General features: G+C 44.3%; 1 protein-coding gene across 1 annotated transcript in view; it reads left to right on the forward strand.

Moving 5' to 3' along the window:
• Positions 1–485: 485 nt before the first annotated feature.
• Positions 486–20,358, forward strand: part of LOC310793668 (septin-5-like) — a gene marked incomplete at both ends in the record, with an annotated part of 24,417 nt that continues 4,544 nt past the window's right edge. Inside the window, 9 exons of the mRNA XM_083655521.1 lie at positions 486–588; positions 1,311–1,332; positions 1,519–1,673; positions 5,415–5,576; positions 6,107–6,132; positions 8,440–8,865; positions 9,885–9,981; positions 19,146–19,232; positions 19,452–19,575. Of these exons, the coding sequence (XP_083511647.1) occupies positions 486–588; positions 1,311–1,332; positions 1,519–1,673; positions 5,415–5,576; positions 6,107–6,132; positions 8,440–8,865; positions 9,885–9,981; positions 19,146–19,232; positions 19,452–19,575 (1,202 nt within the window). The remainder of the gene's footprint in view (positions 589–1,310; positions 1,333–1,518; positions 1,674–5,414; positions 5,577–6,106; positions 6,133–8,439; positions 8,866–9,884; positions 9,982–19,145; positions 19,233–19,451; positions 19,576–20,358) is intronic.

The following is a 20,358-nucleotide window of genomic DNA, read 5'->3' on the forward strand; positions in this document are numbered from 1 at the left end:
AAATGGCCACCTCCCGCTCACCCAATCCCCAGCGAGCTAGCAACCCCACATGACTCCATGTCCCCTTCAGGTGCTGTTACTCCTATTCCCAGCGCGTTCACGTGCGGTGGGACACACTCTACAACACCCCCAGCGAACTGAACCCCACACTCAGACAAACCCATGTTTACTGGCAACCCCACATCGCTACACAGCCCCCCCTTTTAAACAAACACTTGTCCCAAGTGGCACAGTAAACATGCACAACAACATCAACATTACACGTTTTTTTCTTTTTTTCTTTTTTTCATTCATTTCAACCACCACCATTTCCATCCCCCCTTTCAAAGCTTCTGTCCCATCTGAAGCACTCTAGTCCCTCCCAACCCCCAATGGGGTTAGTCCTTCGCAGGGTGACTCTCTTCGGTCCCCCCTCTGTGCCCTACAGTCATCACACGCACTGCAGTAGCTCCGCACGTCCCCCCTGTGTTCGCCCCAGTAGCCAAATGTACGAACATGGCGGAGTGTCTCTTCAGCTCCGAAATGACCGGATCCGGGGGGACTGGATCTGGGGGCCCTATGTGCCCACCGTAGCACCAATCCCCGCAGGTAGCTGGGTACAACCGTCTGGAACCCCCTTTTTCCTCCCCCCCCTTTCCTCTCCAAAATCCCATCTACATCCAGACGCAGGTCGGTAAACATCTCCCACAGTCCCCTCGTGGCCCCGGAACACATGCGAATCTCCTCCACAGGGGGCCGGCGTCCGGCCGCCACCCACGCGAGCACCGGACTGATGTCAGCGTCCTCCTCCTGCCTGTAGTTCCACTCATCCACGTCGACATCCATGATGGTCACGTCGTTGTCCGTCAGGTCCACGTCTACACAGTACTCCACTTCCTCCGCCTCTTGCACGCGCTCGTCCTCCCGTCCCCCTCCCCCAGGGGGCGGCGTGTGCAGGACAGCAGGGGGAACACCAACGACGGCGATCTCCACCTTGGCTTCCTGCACAGCCATTGTGGGGGGTGCAGAGGAGCTAGGCTGGGCCGGTTCCTCCGGCGTTAGCAACACCCGCTCATCTGGAGACACCATCGTCACTCTCCCGACCCTAACAATGTCCTCTTCCCCCCGGCTGCACGCATTCTCCTCTGGAGACACAATCGTCAGTCCCCCGACTCCAATAACGTTCTCTTCAGCCTGTGTCCCTCCTTCGTCCTCCACAGACTCAGTGCAGTTCCTGGCCAAATGTCCAGGCTTCTTACACGACCAACAGAGTCTCACCTGCCAGCCGCCTGCGCATCTCTCCTCTCCCGCTGTCCTCTGTCCTCCGACAGCCTCCGGACACTCCCTGGCTAGGTGCCCGAACTCTCCGCACGACCAACAGACACCCGGCCGCCCCCAGTACCGTTGCTCCGCGTACCTGGTCTGCCCCCCGGGACCGCTGTGACACCACCTCGCTAGATGACCCTGTGCTCCACAAGTCCAACACAGTCTCTGCGGCTCCTCCATCTGCCGTTCTCCGCGCTGCGTGGCCCCCCTCAGTAGCTTCATAAGCACCTCTGCCCAGGCAGGCGTTGCCTCCAGCAGCCGTCTGATCCCCTGCATCAGGCGGGCCTCCACAAGGGCAAGCACCGCACTGAACTTCTGCTCCAGACGGGCCTCCATGCCGGCCAGTACCGAGCTGAACTCCGGAGTCGGTAGCTCCTTTTCCCCCCCGTCCAACGACGAGGGTCCACCAACGCGCGCCATGCCACGTGGTGTTTGTAGTGTTAGCAGACACAGCTAACCTCATACCAGTTAGCAGACACAGCTAACCTCTTAGCAGTTAGCAGACACAGCTAACCTTTTAGCAGCTAGCAGACACAGCTAGCCGCCCACGCCTGGCCGATCCTCCAAGGCGTTAATTTTCACTTCTTCTCCGCTCCTCCTTGCCCCTTCTCACACGCCAACTGTAGCACTCAAGCCGACCTACTTGAGGGAAATCCAGCCCAATTAGCTTGCAGCTGGCTGGAACCTCCGCGGCGAGCAGCAACAGTCCGTGTCTCCGTTCCACTTTTTTATTTTTTCTCTTTGTTCTTTAGATGTTACCGCACGAGGCGAGCGGCAAAGTTCGTAGTTAACACTTCTGTACACCAATGGATCATTAATGAAGGAGCCGAATGCGAATACTTGGTCTGCAGGCTTTATTCACCCTCACACTCACAGCTTCCAGCGCTTAGCCACACTTGGCTACACTCCTAGCTAACACACACAGCTCCTAGCTAACACACCCGTCCAGTCCCCTCGTATCTCCAGACTGACAACACACGCACATTTCCCCGCCGACAAAATGGCCACCTCCCGCTCACCCAATCCCCAGCGAGCTAGCAACCCCACATGACTCCATGTCCCCTTCAGGTGCTGTTACTCCTAATCCCAGCGCGTTCACGTGCGGTGGGACACACTCTACAACACCCCCAGCGAACTGAACCCCACACTCAGACAAACCCATGTTTACTGGCAACCCCACATCGCTACAGTATGCTTCAGGCGGAAAGGAATACAATCCGTGTTAGTTCACCTGATCTGACATATAAGTTTGGTCTCATGTTGCTCTGCAAACCAGCATACAGGTTTCATCTCTCTCCAAAAGCTGTGAAGTATTTTAAGCTAAATGCATGGGTAAATTATTGATCAGAATGCCTTATATATTATGATGTAAGACATTTTTTGACCATGTCCGACATACTGAAATGTGAATGTTTGGTTAGATTACCAAAATTGTTACTGAATAAATAACAATACAAACATACACCATTTAATGTCTTTACTATAGAGAGCCGCAGGAATGAGTCCGGAAAACATCGATGCTAACACTCCCGGTTCTTCACTGTTTCTGCCTATGGGATTTTTGAATGGGTTTTTGGCGCGATGCTTCAAATGAGGTCTGTGGTTAACACAAGCTTATTCAAACGCGAACCAGTGTTCAGCAGGATAATCTTCACACATGAGGACCACTTTTATGAGTTTTTAAGCTTTTACGTGCCGTTAAAAGGGCGGCTAGCTAGCAAACGGCTAAATGAGACTACACTGTTGAGTCGACGGTGATATTATACGTCAATAACGTCATCACTTCAAAGGATGAACACGGAAATTCTCTTTCCCTCACCTGGTTCAGCCCATGGATGTATTAAAAGAACGGTTCAGCCCGGGGTAATCAGTGCACAGCAGCGCACACATAAACAACACTCCAGGTTGAGTGGTGACGTGACGTGGAAGCCTATGCGAGACTGTAGTTCTGGATTAGCTTAGCACAAGCTTTTTACTTCTAGAGCTCGCATTTACGCTTCAAAACTCATGAAAGTGGTGATTGTGCGTTGTAAAGAAGATCGAAAGTCAGTTTTCCCTGATTTTTATTTGAGTAACAATGTTCTTGAAGTGTGTACTGAGATTAAATACTTAGGCCATTGTATTACAGATGATTTGTCTGATGATAACGATATTCAGAGACAGCGTTGTAAACTATATGCACAGGCAAACATGTTGATTCGCAAAATTTCATATGTGTACTTCAGATGTCAAAGCCTCAGTGTTCAGTACGCCGCTGTATACTGTCTGCACACCTGTGGAGCAGCTACAGGAAAAGCAGCTTGCAAAGGCTAAACGTGGCCTATAATGATGCACTACCACTGTTGTTGCGTGTCCCTAGATGGCACAGCCAGGCCAGCTGTTTGTCAGTGTAGGTATACCTACATTTAAAGCACTTTTAAGAAGCCTCATGTACAGATGTGTGTCGTCTAGAGATGACTCGATGAACAGTGTTATTGTGGCCTTAAGTAATCCTGTCAAAAGTAACACCAGGTTCAACTCAACCATGTGGCAACATTAGCGAAAGAGCCTCTATGTATGACTGTAATCTTGATATCAAGGTCTGTTGTTTTTATACTTTTTCTACGTTTTGTATTGTATTGTAAGGTGTTATGTTCTCCTATGGACCTTCCTAAGTGTCTGGAATGAAGTTGAATTGACTGGGGAGAGAAACAGAAACATGGTCGGAAAGGTCTTAAAGCACCAGGCTCAGGTCCACCCAATTAGCCTAACGACCCCAACAACACCAGCTCTGCTCATTTAGTTGGGTATTTCTGCGGTTTGTCAGCTCTGATGTGACCGCACATTCTTGGCATTTTGAGACAGTCGCCGAACATACAAAGTAGTGCTATGACGTTTTAAGTTAGCTATGCCTATTAGCTTCAAACGTTCAAGTCTGCATTTGGGAACTCACCTTTTAAAAGTCACAAGACCAGGCAGTTTTCCTTCCAACTCACAGGTAAAAAAAAAAAAAAAAAAAAAACACTCTATGCGCGCCGCCTATTCACCGAAAAACGCTAGCAAAATGTTACAATACGACGCGAAATTTGGCAATTAGCAAAGTAGCCTACATGCTTTTTGCAATTAGCTAGATGGCGCCCCCATGCGTTTGTACTAAAAACATCACAAGCAGTGTCTATGCTGCTGTTGCTGCAATCAATCAAATCAATGAAATGTAGCTACACATGAATCTCTCCCCCTCTCTCTCTCTGCTCTCTCTCTCTCTCTCTCCCTCTCTCTCCCGCTCTCTCTCTCTCTCTCTCTCTCTCTCTCTCCAGCGCGCTCTCTCTCTCTCTCTTTTCCCCTCTCTCTCCCGCTCTCGCTCTCCCCCGCTCTCGCTCGCTCGCTCGCTCTCTCTCTCTCTCTCTAGTCTGGGCACCTTCCACCCCGCTTTTTGTCATGGGGGCGTAAACCCCGGACCCAGAATTAACACCGGATGGCAATGCGCCTAACAACGTCTTTGTTGCCGTTAGCTTGACGCGGTGATGTTACCTAAACTAGAGTCTGATCAAAACAAAGCTAGCGTTACATAAAACAAAACGTTTATGCAATATGGCATCTCCGCCACCACCGCCTGACACACCGGTCAAAACGGTGAAAGAGGATTCTGATACTTGGGTCAAATTGTCAAGTTAACGTGAAAGTTGACGAGCTAGAAACGCTGCCATCCGGTCTAGGGCGGGAACCAGTAGGGTGACAAAATCAATTGTGGGCGGGAGCCAGGCTCTTTCTCGCCGAGAAGAGCCTGGTGACGCGAGGTTACTCTCTCTCTCTCTCTCTCTCTCTCTCTCTCTCTCTCTCTCTCTCTCTCTCTCTCTCTCTCTCTCTCTCAGTGATAGCGTAATTAGGCTACTGTATCAAGACTCAGGAGTCGTGTCTGTGATACTGATAGTCGAGTAGCAGTTGTTTGGTTCTGTCCACTGATCTGTTGTGAAAATAAAAACACCTGCCTTCATCTCTCCTCCACGTTATGACCCGAGGGCCTCTGACGTCGCTCGGGTCATAACGTGGAGGAGAGAGGGTCGCGCCCCGTTATCTCCAGCTCTGTCTGATATGCATAAGCATAAGCTGGTGTTTTTGGTCAATTGAAGGTTTGCCATGCCTAGCAGCGTATCTCTTCCCCCCTGTGATCTTGGGCGAGTTATTTGGACAGACAGCAGACGAGACTCCGACTCCCTCACCGTCCCTCACCTCACCTCACCGCATCATGGAGCACATGTCGTCTCCTGTCAGGTTCCGCAGCAACAAAAAAGGTAAATCACTTTAATCATACACTCATGTCTCACACACACACACACACACACACACACACACACACACACACACACACACACACACACACACACACACACACACACACACACACACACACTCTTACCAATGAACGTTACTTGAAGAAAAACACAAGTGCTGTTGTGCAGTTTGTTTGTTTTTCTCCAGTCGACCAAATTAATTACACAATACAGAGTCTATTGAGCTATATAGCCTGCCTATGATATTAATAGACGGTAAACCATTAGGCTACCTCTTTTGCGTAATTCGGATGATATTCTAAAATTAGAAAAGTATTCTTATATCCTACAGTTGTTATTTTCTATTGCTATTGTAGCCAAATCTAATATTCTTATATTCTATATTCTGTTCATTTGCCCTTAATAAATATGATAATCTCTGTCATGATGACCCACTTCTTTGTAATACCTATTAAGCGATGTGTTTAATTGTTTATGATAAGCTCCAGCACTAATGTCTACATCTCTCTGCTCTGTCCTCTCTCTTCAAGTACTGCCACCTTGTTCAGAGAAGGAGGTAGGACATCTGGCCCAGAGAAAATTTGTAGAAAAGTCTGTATTGATAGTGTGTAGGGTTTGTTACTGTGTGTGTGTGTGTGTGTGTGTGTGTGTGTGTGTGTGTGTGTGTGTGTGTGTGTGTGTGTGTGTGTTGAGTTAAATCCCCCAACCCCCCACCGACTCAGAGTATTAGAAGCTGGGTTAAGCCTGTTGCAAAGGTTTGTGGTTAATGCGAGCTGACAGCTGGACATGACAGGACATTTGTTTTATTGCACTGGGATAAATAATTGCATAGAATAAATATGGCATAGATATAAATTATTGCACTAGAATAAATGTGATTATTGCACACAAGTATGAATGTAACTGTTCATCCTATTGCAGTATGCATGCATGCAATAAGCGCATATTGCATATTATTCCATTTCATCTACAAACGATTGGATCCACAATGAAAGATACTCATCGAAAATGAGGAAAAACAAAAACAAAATAGCAGTTGGGTCTAGCAGCCAGAAGCCAACCTGCCCAGACAGATGGACGAGGGCGGGGCCTCTCTAATGGGATCACAGGTTAGTTAGGGCTAATTAGTGAAGAACAGTGCAGTGTCGGTCGCTACAACAGAAGCACACGCTCATCATGTCATGTTTTCACCGTTTAGCGCGGATCAGTTCACTGACCGGACCGCAGGTGGATTTCAAGGCCTGGATTCACCAAACTGCTCTGAAGATAGATGCTCAGAAGACATTTTAGGACGTTCTGAATAAGTACTACCATCTGGAAAATAACATGGAACAGTTATTTATGGTGGCTATATTAAGTAACTAAGAATAGCAAAAGGCTGGCACATTGGTTACTAAAGGCATGTTCAGTGTAGCTGTCTTAATTTGCTCACTTTTCAACCCCCAAAATGTGTGACGAGTAATACGTTGTTGAGCTTAAAATGTCAGGTACAGTGAGTGTGTTTTCAATTGATACTTGGAGAATCTGCATCATTGCAGGCTTTGGCATTTCATCAGCTCATCAACATCTCACCTTGGATTGAACACTTTTTACATTTCTATTCATTCACTTTTTGTATTTACTATTTGGATTTTAAATGTCCGATGTTTACATTTGAAGTGTTAGATTGGTTAGATGTACCTTTTTATTTTCAAATTGCAGTTTAAAATAGTCTGTTTCTCTCAAATTTCACTTTTGCTACTTCATTCTCATTTAAACATGTTATTGTTGTGACATCATTCCAAGACACTCTTGTGAAAAAGCTCAGGGTGAAGCTAGGTTTTTATTATATTATATTATATTTATAAGGCTTGTTTTTCTTTTGAGGCAAGAAAGCGGCTTGTCTTGGCTACCTTCCTTCCTGCCGATAATTGACTACGGAGATATTCTATACATGCATGCTTTTATTAATAACTCATTAACTCAAATCAACTCTCAATAACTGTCAAACTATTCATCATTCATCTAGTTTGACAGTTATTGAGAGTTGATTTGAGTTAATGAGTTATTAATTTGAGTTAGTGTGGACCAGTGATGTCACTGGTCCACACTTTAACACTCAATAACTGTCAAATTAAATGACAGACTTCAAAACAGTTTACAGTTTTCTGATATACTACTGATGTTCTAATGATACAAAGCTGGTTGAAAATGGGCAGAGTGTTCCTTTAACCTTGCGCAGGTTGAGTCACTGGTTCCTCTTCATTTATAAGGCCATTCTGGGATAGCTCCCACCTTATATATGCTCACTAATCAACCTGCAGGAAAACCGCACTTATCAGTTACGTTCTCAAAATAGAGTTCTGCTGACCGTACCAAAGGCTCGGACTCAGTTTGGCAAAAAGGCCTTCCATTTGTCTGCCCCTCTGGCCTGGAACGAGCTTCAAGAAACACTGAATCTACAGGAGCTTGTCTCATTAGACAGTTTTAAAGTGATGTTAAAAGTCATGGAGGCAAACGAAATGCAGGTCTGTAAGTGTCATGATTAGAGTAGATTGAATCATGCCGATCAATGTGAAATATGTTGTACTTTTTTCTTTTCTTTTAATCTTTGGTTGTTAGTACAGTTGCTTATATGCAAATGTTGTGGTGATATGTTATGTAACTGTATGTCTGTAACCCTGTGCTGCCTCTTGGCCAGGTCTCTCTTGCAAAAGAGGTTTTTAATCTCAATGAGACTAACCTGGTTAAATAAAGGTCAAATAAAATAAAATAAAAGCAGAGCAGAAAATAATAAAGCCAATGATGAATTGTGTTGTAGCTTTGAAAGTGTTTCCATGAGCATGAGCCTGCATATAAAGCCCAGTTCTGCCTCCTGTCCCAGCTGTCCAGTCTGTCCATCGAGGACGGGGAGGACACAGACTTGCCGTACGCCATGAGGGATCTGCCTCCTCCTCAACCTGGTGAACAGCAACAGACACCAGGCGCCGCCGGTCAGACGCTGCCAGCCATCAACCATGAGCCCGACGACAGACCCGGGACGGGAAGCACCGGGAGACTCCCCAGCCTTCCCGGGACGCCTCCTCCTCTGGCCCAACCCGCCCCCTGGAGCCCGGCCGGCTCTCCGCTGGCCCCTCTCAGACCGAGTCGTATGGGAGTGGAGGACGCTGAGTTCCAGCCCCTGCAGCTGAGGAGGCAGCTCTTCTCCCAGGGGTCTCTGGACTCTCCGCTCAGCCCCGCCTCGCGACCCCGCAGCCCATGGGGACCTTTTGACCCCTATGACTCTCCAGAGGTGTGCTTATCTCTGTTTGTTCTCTGCACAGAGATGGGGACTTGGACTTGAGTCGCACTTAAGTCACACACACACAGTGACTTGAGACTTGACTTGAGATTTGGGACTTGTGAACAATCTTTATTTTTGTGTGTATTAACATTAAGGAAAGGTCGACTAATATAATAATGTCAACTAATCAATGCTGATGCTGCTGCTAATAGATAGTGTGGATAATACAGTGGCCTACATGCTTTGAATCCCTTAGTTTTAGCTATGCAGTGTTCTAAGCAGACTGGATGACATGCAGCAGATGATAGAACGCTCATCCATAAGAGACTTGAGACTTGACTTGGACTTGTGACCAAAGACTTGAGACTTGACTTGGACTCTAGCTCAAAGACTTGAGACTTGACTTGGTCTCTAGCTCAAAGACTTGAGACTTGACTTGGACTCTAACTCAAAGACTTGAGACTTGACTTGGACTATAGCTAAAAGACTTGAGACTTGACTTAGACTTGAAAAAAATGACTTGTGAGCATCTCTGTCTCTGCACATGCATGTTTATACTGTGTGTTTGTTAGTTATGCATGTATGTGTTCCTCCGTCTGTTGGGTGCTGTTTTAGTCCAGTCAGACTCCAGTCCAAGTCCTGGACTCACTTTCAGTATTTGTGACTCGACTTGGACTTGAGCACTGATTCATCTGACTTGGACTTGAGCACTGATTCATCTGACTTGGACTTGAGCACTGATTCATCTGACTTGGACTTGAGCACTGATTCATCTGACTTGGACTTGGACTCAAGCATTCATGCATTTGGACTCAGAAGTTGGAGACGAGGAGGACTCGGACTGTTTTTCTCTTTCTGTTTTGTAGTAGGCCCTAATCATTTGCCGGACTCGGACTCGGGTAATGCGGACTCAACTCAGACTCGACGTGGGCTTGAGATATAGTGACTTGCCTACAACACTGGTTGTGTGTGTGTGTGTGTGTGTGTGACTGTCTTGTAAAGAGTATGTACGGTACACATACATGGTTTGTTTGTATTTTATGTAGGATCAGGACAAGGAGTATGTGGGCTTCGCCACTCTGCCCAACCAAGTGAACAGAAAGACAGCGAAGAAAGGTTTTACCTTCACACTCATGGTAGCAGGTGAGTCGTCCCATTTGTGTGTCACGTGTGTGTTATTACAGTCACGTGTGTGTTATTACAGTCACGTGTGTGTTATTACAGTCACGTGTGTGTTATTACTACATGGGCAGGCCTTTTCCAAAGTAACACCTGTGACTGGACAGTGGGAACACTTGCGTCCGCTTATGCAAGCATATGATGTTTTCATGCCCTGTTTGGTAACATCCTGAGCTGAGGTGTTCTTCATTCAACCTTCTTAGGTTTGATGTGTCAGATCATTTCATATGTGAAGAAGTGCCATGGCTATTGGTGTAGGCACCATAGAAAGAAGAGGAAGTCCGCACACTGTTGACGCTCCAGCGACCACAGTTTTATTTAAGGCTCATACAACGTTTCAACCCCTTCGGGTCTTCATCAGGTATGAAGAGTGCAGACATAGGCAGGTTAAAATAGGGAACAAACATGGCGGAAGACTTGAGCGACATACCAGCTCGTCTATTCAAGACCTTTGAATTCTCCTCTGAAGAGGTCTCTCGCATTCTCTTGGCTGACTCTCTGTTCAACGTTGCAAGTGTCAACGCCCAAGACGACACCGCCTCGCTGGTGAAATCACTTAAAGCGCTTTCGGTACGTGAGACCAAACAATATTTACACGCCGTGTCCCTCAGTGACTGCATACGCAGCAAGATAATACCGAGGGGCCTTAGGGTGCAAAAATTGTCCCCTGCTATCGGCGTAGACAGTCCAGAGTTTTTAGACCGTTGGTGTGAGATTCTCAACAAATGCTCTATGGACTTAATGGCACTCGTGATAAAAGAGACGTCAGCATTACTGACCAAAACACGAGAGGAGATAACGGTCATCGCTGCCCGCCTTGACACTGTATACACAGACAAAACTGCATTGTCTGAAATTAAGAAAGAGATTGAACTTTTAAAAACCAAAACCTACGATGAACTGCTATTTAAGAAAAGAAAGAAGTTCACCAGAGACACCAAGGACTACAGGAACGAGAATGTCTACTTCTGGAGGAAACCCACGACACCGGATCCGGCACCAGACGGAGTTCCATCGTCGCAGAGCAACCCCCGACATGGTCGCCCCCCACTACCACCATCCTCCTGGCCTTCCTCCTCCTCCGTCGACTCTGATGCCAACAGTCGGGGGGTCCCTTTTTTAGGAGAACCCACCCGGCGTCAGCAGCAAGGCGGGACACGAGGACGAGGACGAGGACGGGGTCGGAGTCGGAGACGCAGCAGAAACAACCAACACGCGTCAGACGACTCCGAAGAGGTTTGCACAAGAGACCACACACACTACACCCGGTCCAGCAAGAAAACACGGTAATGAACTTTTCATCAAAGCCTCTGACTGATTTGGCCAGGTCGGCTCTGAATAAAGGGCTGTCTTTTTCACCCACTGCTATCACCAATGACTTTGAAACCTATATTGATTTTCAAAAATTCTTTCGAACACTGAGACTCAGAGAACTTTTTCATCCTACTACTGCTAATTTTTCTTATTCCAGTACTTCTAATGTGTCCAATATGGCACATAGTGATGTGGTTCCAGTCACTACTGAACCAATGGGGCAGTTCGACACCCCTATGGTTAATAAAGTTGTGTTTAAAAAGAAATATATGTATATGCCTCCCATAAATAGAAATGCCTCTCTTGAAACTTACTGTTATATGGTTGAACACGATGTGCAATGTGCTCTGAAAAATAAACGTGATTTTAAAACCTTTAATAATTTGTCTAAAGCTGAAAGAGAATGTCTTAATGATCTACGCAAAGATGCCACCATTGTCATAAAACCGGCTGACAAGGGTGGCAGTGTGGTCATTCAAAATGCTACAGATTACAGCTGTGAAATTATGAGACAACTTAATGATACCACTTTCTATAGAAAACTCCCCTCTGACCCTACAGTCCAATTCAGAGCACATGCACATGACAAACTTGATCTTTGGTTTAACAATGGGGAACTCAGTAAAGATGAACATGCCTTTATGAAAACAGATCACCCTATTATACCAGTTATCTACACTCTTCCCAAGGTCCATAAATCCCAAATTGTTCCTTTAGTTGGTAGGCCAATAGTGAGTGGAATTGGCTCTCTCACTAATAACGTCTCCACTTTTGTGGATCATCTATTAAAACCTTGGGTGGTAACTCTTTCATCGTACACAAAAGACTCTATTGATTTTATCAACAAACTGAAAGCTATTGATGTACCCTCTGATTGTCTTCTAACTACTTTTGATGTGTCCAGCCTATATACCAGCATTCCCCACAGTGGTGGTATTGAGGCTGTGAACTATTTTCTCAGGCAGAGAGATCCCTCTGACAAACCCAGTACTGCTTGTATTAGTGAGCTTACAGAACTTGTGCTCACTACTAACTATTTTAAATTCAAAAATGATTTCTATCTCCAAATCAACGGTACTGCAATGGGCAGCACCATGGCTCCTATATGCCAACTTGTATATGGGTTTGTTTGAGCTCTCTTATGTACTGGACTCTGAGGTGAACCCCTACTATTCCCACATACTTAGTTATCAGAGATATATTGATGACATATTTATCGTGTGGAATGGTACGTCTGAAAACTTGGGCCTTTTCCATAATTACTTAAATTCATGCACTGAACACTTGAAGTTCACTCTTGAACATAGTGATTCCCACATTAGTTTTCTAGATGTCCTAATAACTAAGAAAGGAGGTTCCCTACAGACAGATCTATACCGGAAGCCCACCGACAGGAACGCTTTACTCCATGGTGACAGCTTCCATCCTGGTCACCTCATTAGAAGCCTTCCCATCAGCCAGTTCCACAGGGCCAGAAGGATCTGCAGCACAGATGAAGGTTATCAGACACAAGCAACTGATTTAACAAACCGCTTTCTGTCACGAGGGTACAAATCTGAATGGGTTCACACTGCAGCTAAGCGTTTTGAATCTGTCACACAGGAAGAGTGTCTGAACCCAGTTAAACGTTCTAAACAAAAAAACATTTCTCCTCTGTGTATTATTAGATATTCTCCTATGGGTGCTGAATTTAGAAAGATCCTCGACAAACATTGGCATATTGTTGACACTGATCCTAAATTAAGAGTGGCCTTTAAAGAGCCCCCGAATTTGGTTTTCAAACGTTCCCCTAACTTAAGGGACCAACTCATATGCTCTTACACCCCCTCTACCACCCCCTCTACCTTTTTATCAAACATCTCTGCTGGTAACTATAAGTGTTCAAATTGTACTCAATGTAGCTATACCTCTAAATGTCAATATTTTACTCACCCTCACAGTGGGAAGCAGCTGCCCATAAAAGGAGTGATCACATGTTCCACAACTTTTGTTGTTTACCTGATAAAATGTCCTTGTGGACTTACATATGTGGGTAAAACCAGTAGAGCCCTACGTACCCGCATAAGTGAACACAGAAGTAACATTAGGTGTGGGGATGAACGAAACCCAGTAGCAGCTCATTTCAAGAAAATGGGACACAGTATTGCCTCTCTACGCTACTGGGGTATAGAGAAGGTAGATAGGCCCCCTCGAGGGGGCGATCAGAATCAATTATTACTGCAACGAGAATCCTTCTATATATACACACTCAGAGATGGGCAGTATTTTAAATACATGTATTTCAAATACGTATTTCAAATACATTTGTGTATTTTGTAATTTGTATTTGGCTGGACCGAGAAAAATAAGATGTAATTTGTATCAAGATACTTTCAGACCTTGTATTTTGTGTATTTTAAATACATAAAATACTTTTTTCTTTAATTTTATGTCATTTTATTCTCAAATTGACACAGGTTTAAACTGTGGAGAAAAAAAATGTGACATGTCACTTCTACTCTACCTCTGATTGGCTTATACCCTCAGAACAAACTCAACCACAAATCAGAGGCAGAGTAGGGTGGGTCTTGAGTCAGACTTCACATCACTTCTTCGTCTAGTATGAAGCCTTGTATTGGTGGAAATTCCCCCAGAGATAAATTACTAATATAAATTGATGATTAGATATTGCATGCACTGGCCTATCTGCAAATGAAACCGTTTACTGCATATTCAAACCAGTGTATCATATTAGAAAGACACAACTAATTATCTTCTTAATTAAAATTGGAAAAGTGTGTGGCAGTGTGTGTGGCGGAAGTGTGGGTCATGATTGTGATGTCACTCTATCAATTGTGATGTCATCAGTGATGTCAGTCGAGCAACTGTTTGCACAACTGTGATGTCACTCAGGCAGTTGTGATGTCATCAGTGATGTCACTCGAGCAACTCTGATGTAGTATGAGCCAATGGCGCACATTTGTACGATGGCACCAAGGTGGGTGGGTGGTGTCTGTCTGTCTGTCAGTCATGATTTTGGGAGATCGTGGAGCCGGCGATTTCCATAACTGCAGCCATGGCACATCATCTCCAGGGATACTATGATGTCAGATATCTAGGGTTAACATGGTCAAAGTTCCAAAACTTGAGGTTAACATGTAGAAACGCTGCCTGTAAGTGAAAAGCCCTCACAGAAGGTGATTAAGAGCTGAAGTGAGGGAGAAATTAGCTGTGCTGAAAAACAGCTAAAACTGAAATGAAAGAACTGTAATGTGTTAGAGCCTACATGGGCAACATACGGCCCGCGGGCGCCCCCTGTGTGGCCCGCGATGGAATTGCAAAAAAAAAAAAAAAAATTTTTTTTACATTGCACTTGAACGCAACATGCAATATACTGTACCCGCTGAATAAGTGTCCAAATGCTTTGAGAATTCCGGGCCACTTACTGATACTTATGCTTAAATTAACACATTCATATTCTGGTTTATTTCAAGAAAAACATTTTGGCTAGTGGAAATTCTAATTGGCTGGTAACTTTAAAATCTAGCAGCCATATTGGCAGGTGGTGAAAAAAGTTAATTTCAAGCCCTGCAGGGAGAGCAGGTGGTGACATAGGAGTGAGTGAGGAAAAGGATCAAATATTGGTGGTTAAGACTGAATAATGACATCACAATTGTTCATATAAAATTAGTTATTCCTCTAAACCTGGCTTCAAATGCCCCAAATTTTTCGTGCTGGCGCCGTTCAGCCCTCAGCAAAATCTGGTAGCGAGGATTTTTTTTTGTGGCCCTCTCTATCATCAAAGTTGCCCATCCATGGGTTACGGCATGACAATATTTGTTCGGCCCCCGGCAACAATCTGGGTTTCTCATGTGGCCCCCCATGAGAAATAGTTGCCCACCCCTGTGTTAGACGGTACACAAAGGAGAATACTGTCACAGAGGACTATGAGATGATTTACCATCTAAGGAAACCAGAAAATTTCACATTTGAGAAGCTGGAATCAGAGAATTAGGACATTTTCCTTACAGAAATGGCTCAAAATGATGAATAGATGATCAAAATAGGCAATGAATGTAATATTTGGCAATGAATTGATGGATTGACTAATTGTTGCAGCTCTTTATCAGTTTTTATAAAATGTATTTTTATGTATTTTCAGAATACAAAATACATATTTGTATCTCAAATACATTTTTCAGACCAGTATTTTGTATTTGTATTGTGATAAATTTTTTGAGCAAGTATTTGTAATTTGTATCAAAATACTTTATGATGTATTTTCGCCCATCTCTGTACACACTAAATACCATGGCCCCTCATGGGCTGAATGAGGAGTTTGACGTTAAACCTTTTCTGTAATAGCTTTTTGTCTTTTAACTTTTAATTAATTTTTTTCTCTTTTTATTACACTGTCTTTTTGTCTATGCCTTCCCTATGGTACCATATTTGTGTACCTGTTCACTTATTTGATCTGTGCATCTAGGCCTTGAGTGATGTCTATTTGGAGCCTGTAAATGATTGCTCTATTCCTAATGTGTCTTTTTTGGGATCCCAAAAACACCCATGTACTGCCTATAATTAGTCCATTGGCTCTTTTGCCTCTTAAAACTGTATTGTGCTGCATTATGTCATTACCGTACATTATGTCACTAAAATGAATGAATTTCTATTTTTCTACTCATTATACTGTTTGTAGCCTGTCCCCTTAAGATGGGGGGGTGTGTCCATTATCCCCGACACAGCTGGGACTTGATTGTTTGCTCCCTATTTTAACCTGCCTATGTCTGCACTCTTCATACCTGATGAAGACCCGAAGGGGTCGAAACGTTGTATGAGCCTTAAATAAAATTGTGGTCGCTGGAGCGTCAACAGTGTGCGGACTTCCTCTTCTTTCTATGGTGTGTATTTTTGAGTCCAGCACCTGCAAAATTTTTACGGAGATGTGCGTGCTTCCCTTTTTGTCCTGAGTATTGGTGTAGGCAACCTGACTGGCTTGGGGCATTCATAGATGGAGTGGTGAATTCAATTATTCAAGGACCTTTCTGTATTTATTTTTTATTTATTAAAAAAAAAAAAATGGGAGGGGCCACTGGAAGAAAATAGGGGAGGATCACCCTTGTTTAATTGTAGTCTCAGGGAGGGCACACTGTCTTTAATTTGAGTCCAGGGGAGGGTTATACAAATTTGATTTGACAAAAATACCAATATTTGTCATTAATATTTTATGTCCACTTTTCGGACTTCAGCAACTACTGAGTTCCTTCATCAACACCACTCCTGTCCAAACTGTTTGGGATGTCCCGGTGCATTGTTTCTCTTTGGCTGTCCTATCTGTCGATCTTTGTGGTTGGCCTATCCAGACAGTGGGCGGGTGCAGTATCTGGCGAATCAGTGGCGCTCTACTGGTTATAATACATTCTACCTCTCGTCACCATGCTCTTCTCGGCGAGAAAGAGCCTGGCCTCCGTTCACAAGTGATTTTGTCACCCTGCCTGCTTCCGGCCTAGAGCCCACCCTAGACAGGAAGCAACAGCGGAAATAGCTTGTTAACTTGACAATTAGACACAACGAATCAGAAAATAAAGTTTTTGAAGAAGTTCTTGTAGAAACATTGCGGATTCACAATCTCACATATTTTAAGCCAATACAGAAGCTTTACTTTTCAAACAAATGGCCAGTTGATGGAATAGTTATAACGCTAGTTGTCTGTCCGCTGTTATCGATAATGGAGGATCGAGTACAACAGTTGAAGCATCTCTGCTGCCTGTGCTGGGAAAGACATGGACATTGATCATAAGATTTCACATGGCGAGTACTCCATTGTCTTTGGCTCTCCAGAAACCTTCCTCGGCAGTGACTAGAAATGTGCTACTATACAACTTGTGTTGTTGTTCTTTTCAGGCTCTAGCTAACGTAACCTCGCCGCGTCAAGCTAACAGCAACAAAGACATTTTTTGGCGCACTTATTTCCAGTGTTGTTTCCAGTTCCTTGGTTTACGCCCCCATGACAAAAAGCAGGGTGAAAGGTGCCCAGACTATTTCAGCACGAAGAACCCACTCGAAGAACCAGAGTAAACAACAAACAGACATGGCATCAAAAAATATAGAGAGGACGAATGTCCGTAAAAACAGCTAATGTATCTGCACAGAAGTTTAAAGCCCGTTTCACACCGGTGCGGATCTTCGTGCGAATAATCGGCATGGAGATTCGCAAAATAATGTTTTAATGACTTGTAATTGAAGCTTGCACACCACAGCCGAACAGCATTTTATTTTCCCGGATGGACATTGACGTCTGCGGATTTCTGCGTGCGGAAAACACGTTTGACCAATTAAATCCTTTATTTACAGCTGATGTCATACCTCCACTACTCTTGCCAAACCCGGCTCATCAATTTGGTTTCTCAACATCCAATTTTATATGACAAACACCATGACGATCAACACCGAAATCAAGGACAATATGGCTTCAGACCGCCCCCAACAGCTGGGATTCACTAGCTGTTATGTAGCGAATTCCTACTTGCTAACGTTGTAAACCACTGTGGTAAATGGATGGAGCTAACGTTAGCCACTTGTATCCCAGTGCTAGCATCAAATTTGGGGTCATAATAAAAAAAAATACATAAATGTGTTTTTATTGAAAAAGTGCGTGTCAAGTAAGCTAAAGTCTTGTTGGAGTGGACATCACAGTGCAACCTGGTCTCAAACCTCCCACTTCACTATAGCACGTTGTATTTGCGAGGGGTATTTATAGCCCCCATCGCTGTATGTGTGTTTCTCTTAGCGTTTAAATTTCATTTCATTTTATTTTGTCCAATATTCAAATATTCCAGAATTGCATGTTGTGTCTCTCTCTCTCTAATAAATATTATTTCTATCTAACACTTTTTAGCCTGATTTAATTGTAAAACAGTGTAAAAGGTTATGCCGCCTCAAAGCTTTCTGGGAAATATCCAAACAACGCTGGTGTTTGGTATAGGAGAAGGGAGGGGTGGTGGATGGGGAGTGCTGTCCTACTGAATGGGAGCCCGGGAGGGACACTACCTACTGGTTACACTGAACACTGTAAATAGTGTACTGTAGTGTGCTGAGGAAAGTGGGCGGAGTTCCCACCATGCCCTGGGGTAGTGTGTTTTGTTTGTAGATTTTTTTGTCAATGTTTGTCAATGTGTTTTGGAGGTTAAAAGGACTTCTTGTTGTATATGCATGATGTTAGTTATCTGCAAAGTTATGTGTCAACTAATAGTGCTGTTCTGCATGCTAATACAAAGTTGAAATGTTGGCACCATGGGTGATTCTGTTGTGCAATTAAGTGACCCCGTCTGAGATGCTGTGTGGGTCAGTGTGTCAAATGCAAATAAACGGCATTTCCTGTAGTCTTGCAGCATAGCCTATGTTTTGGGGCACAGGATCTGCTCTTAAAATGAGATATTTTCTCTCTATACTTGTCTTGCTACAATAGTGTAACATTTGTTTGGGGAGGGTCAATCATATTTTACCAACACTTGTGGAAGTTCAAGGAAAAATACATTTTTGTCAGAGAAGGGTCACATATTTTTTTATTCAGAGCGCCCCAAATCCCTCCAGTGACCCCCTTCTAAAAATCAAACAGTCCCTAAAGGAGGATGCGTTTGTGTTCCATAGTGAAACATCTAACTCGATGTAGTGAGTATACCTTTTGCAATTAGATGGCACCCCCATGCGTTTGTTCTAAACATTACATATTCACAATAATGATCTCTTTCTGAGTGAATGTGCAGTGTTGCTCTCTCTCTCTCCCTCCCTCCCTCCCTCCCTCCCTCCCTCTCTCTCTCTCTCTCTCTCTCCAGGAGAGTCTGGTTTGGGTAAATCCACACTAGTCAACAGTCTGTTCCTCACATACCTCTATAAGGACAGGAAGGTTCCTAATGCAGAAGGTGAGACAGATTGTGTTTGACCTCTCCTCTGTCCTATGTAAATAGAGCAAGGTGATTAGAACCGACGGGGAGTAAATACTCATAGATGTATAGTCTCATAAAGGAACTCTTATGTGTCAGAATGAACTTACATTGTTAAGTTTCATTGTTCAGGTGCAACGTTTTTTTGTTTGTGCATTAATGTGGCGCGCGCGCGTGTGTGTGTGTGTGTGTCAGCAGAGCGGATCACTCAAACAGTTGACATCACCAAACACACGGTTGGCATTGAGGAGAAGGGAGTCAAACTGCGATTAACCATCATAGACACACCAGGGTTCGGAGATGCTGTCGACAACACAGAAAGGTGAGGAGGTCATCAGTGTGCGCCAGAGTCAAATACTATTTTCAAATACTCTTCAAAGGTTGTTTTAGCCTGATAAGGTACCATATGGGTGGTGTTGGCCACATACAACAATACTGTCTAACGAATGCAAGAAACTTAACAGACGAATTCAAGAAACTTAACAGACGAATGCAAGAAACTTAACAGGAAAGTATTTTAAAGTTGAGTTAGTATTCATTTCTGTGACTGACATCTCTCCTCTCATATTTTATCCTCTACTCACTCAAATTTGCTGTCTTCCTCAAATTAAAAAGTCCCTTTGCGACCTCTTTCTTTAGGGCTTTTTTATTTTCTGAGCACTTTTCTCTCACATGGTGATTCTACAGTCGCAGGAATATGATCAGGACTCAAAGGCTCTGACCCTCGCTTCCCTTTACTGTCACTGGGTTGTAATGTTATGGACTGTTGCAGTCACTAAGGCCATGTTCACATTACAGGCAAATCTGATTTGCTGATAAAGACATTAATCATCATTATCTTGATTGGTTTCCCAAATCTGATTTGGGAGTGTGTCCGCACTGCCACAAATCTGATTCTCAAGTCGGATCTGTGTGCCCAGACCTAAACAGCCTATCTGCATGGGTTGCTATTGTAACGACGTGGGCGTCAGTAAATACCGGTAAATACATACGTTGGTGACATGGTTTTCCTGCGCAGAAGCATTTGATGACGAGTTGCGAGTGACGTTCAAATCAGATTTGGTGGATCTGCACGTCCGCACTGAAGTCACATCAGTTGAAAGCA

This window comes from Poromitra crassiceps, assembly GCF_964638095.1.
Source record: "Poromitra crassiceps genome assembly, chromosome: 1".
NCBI classification, from domain to species: domain Eukaryota; kingdom Metazoa; phylum Chordata; class Actinopteri; order Beryciformes; family Melamphaidae; genus Poromitra; species Poromitra crassiceps.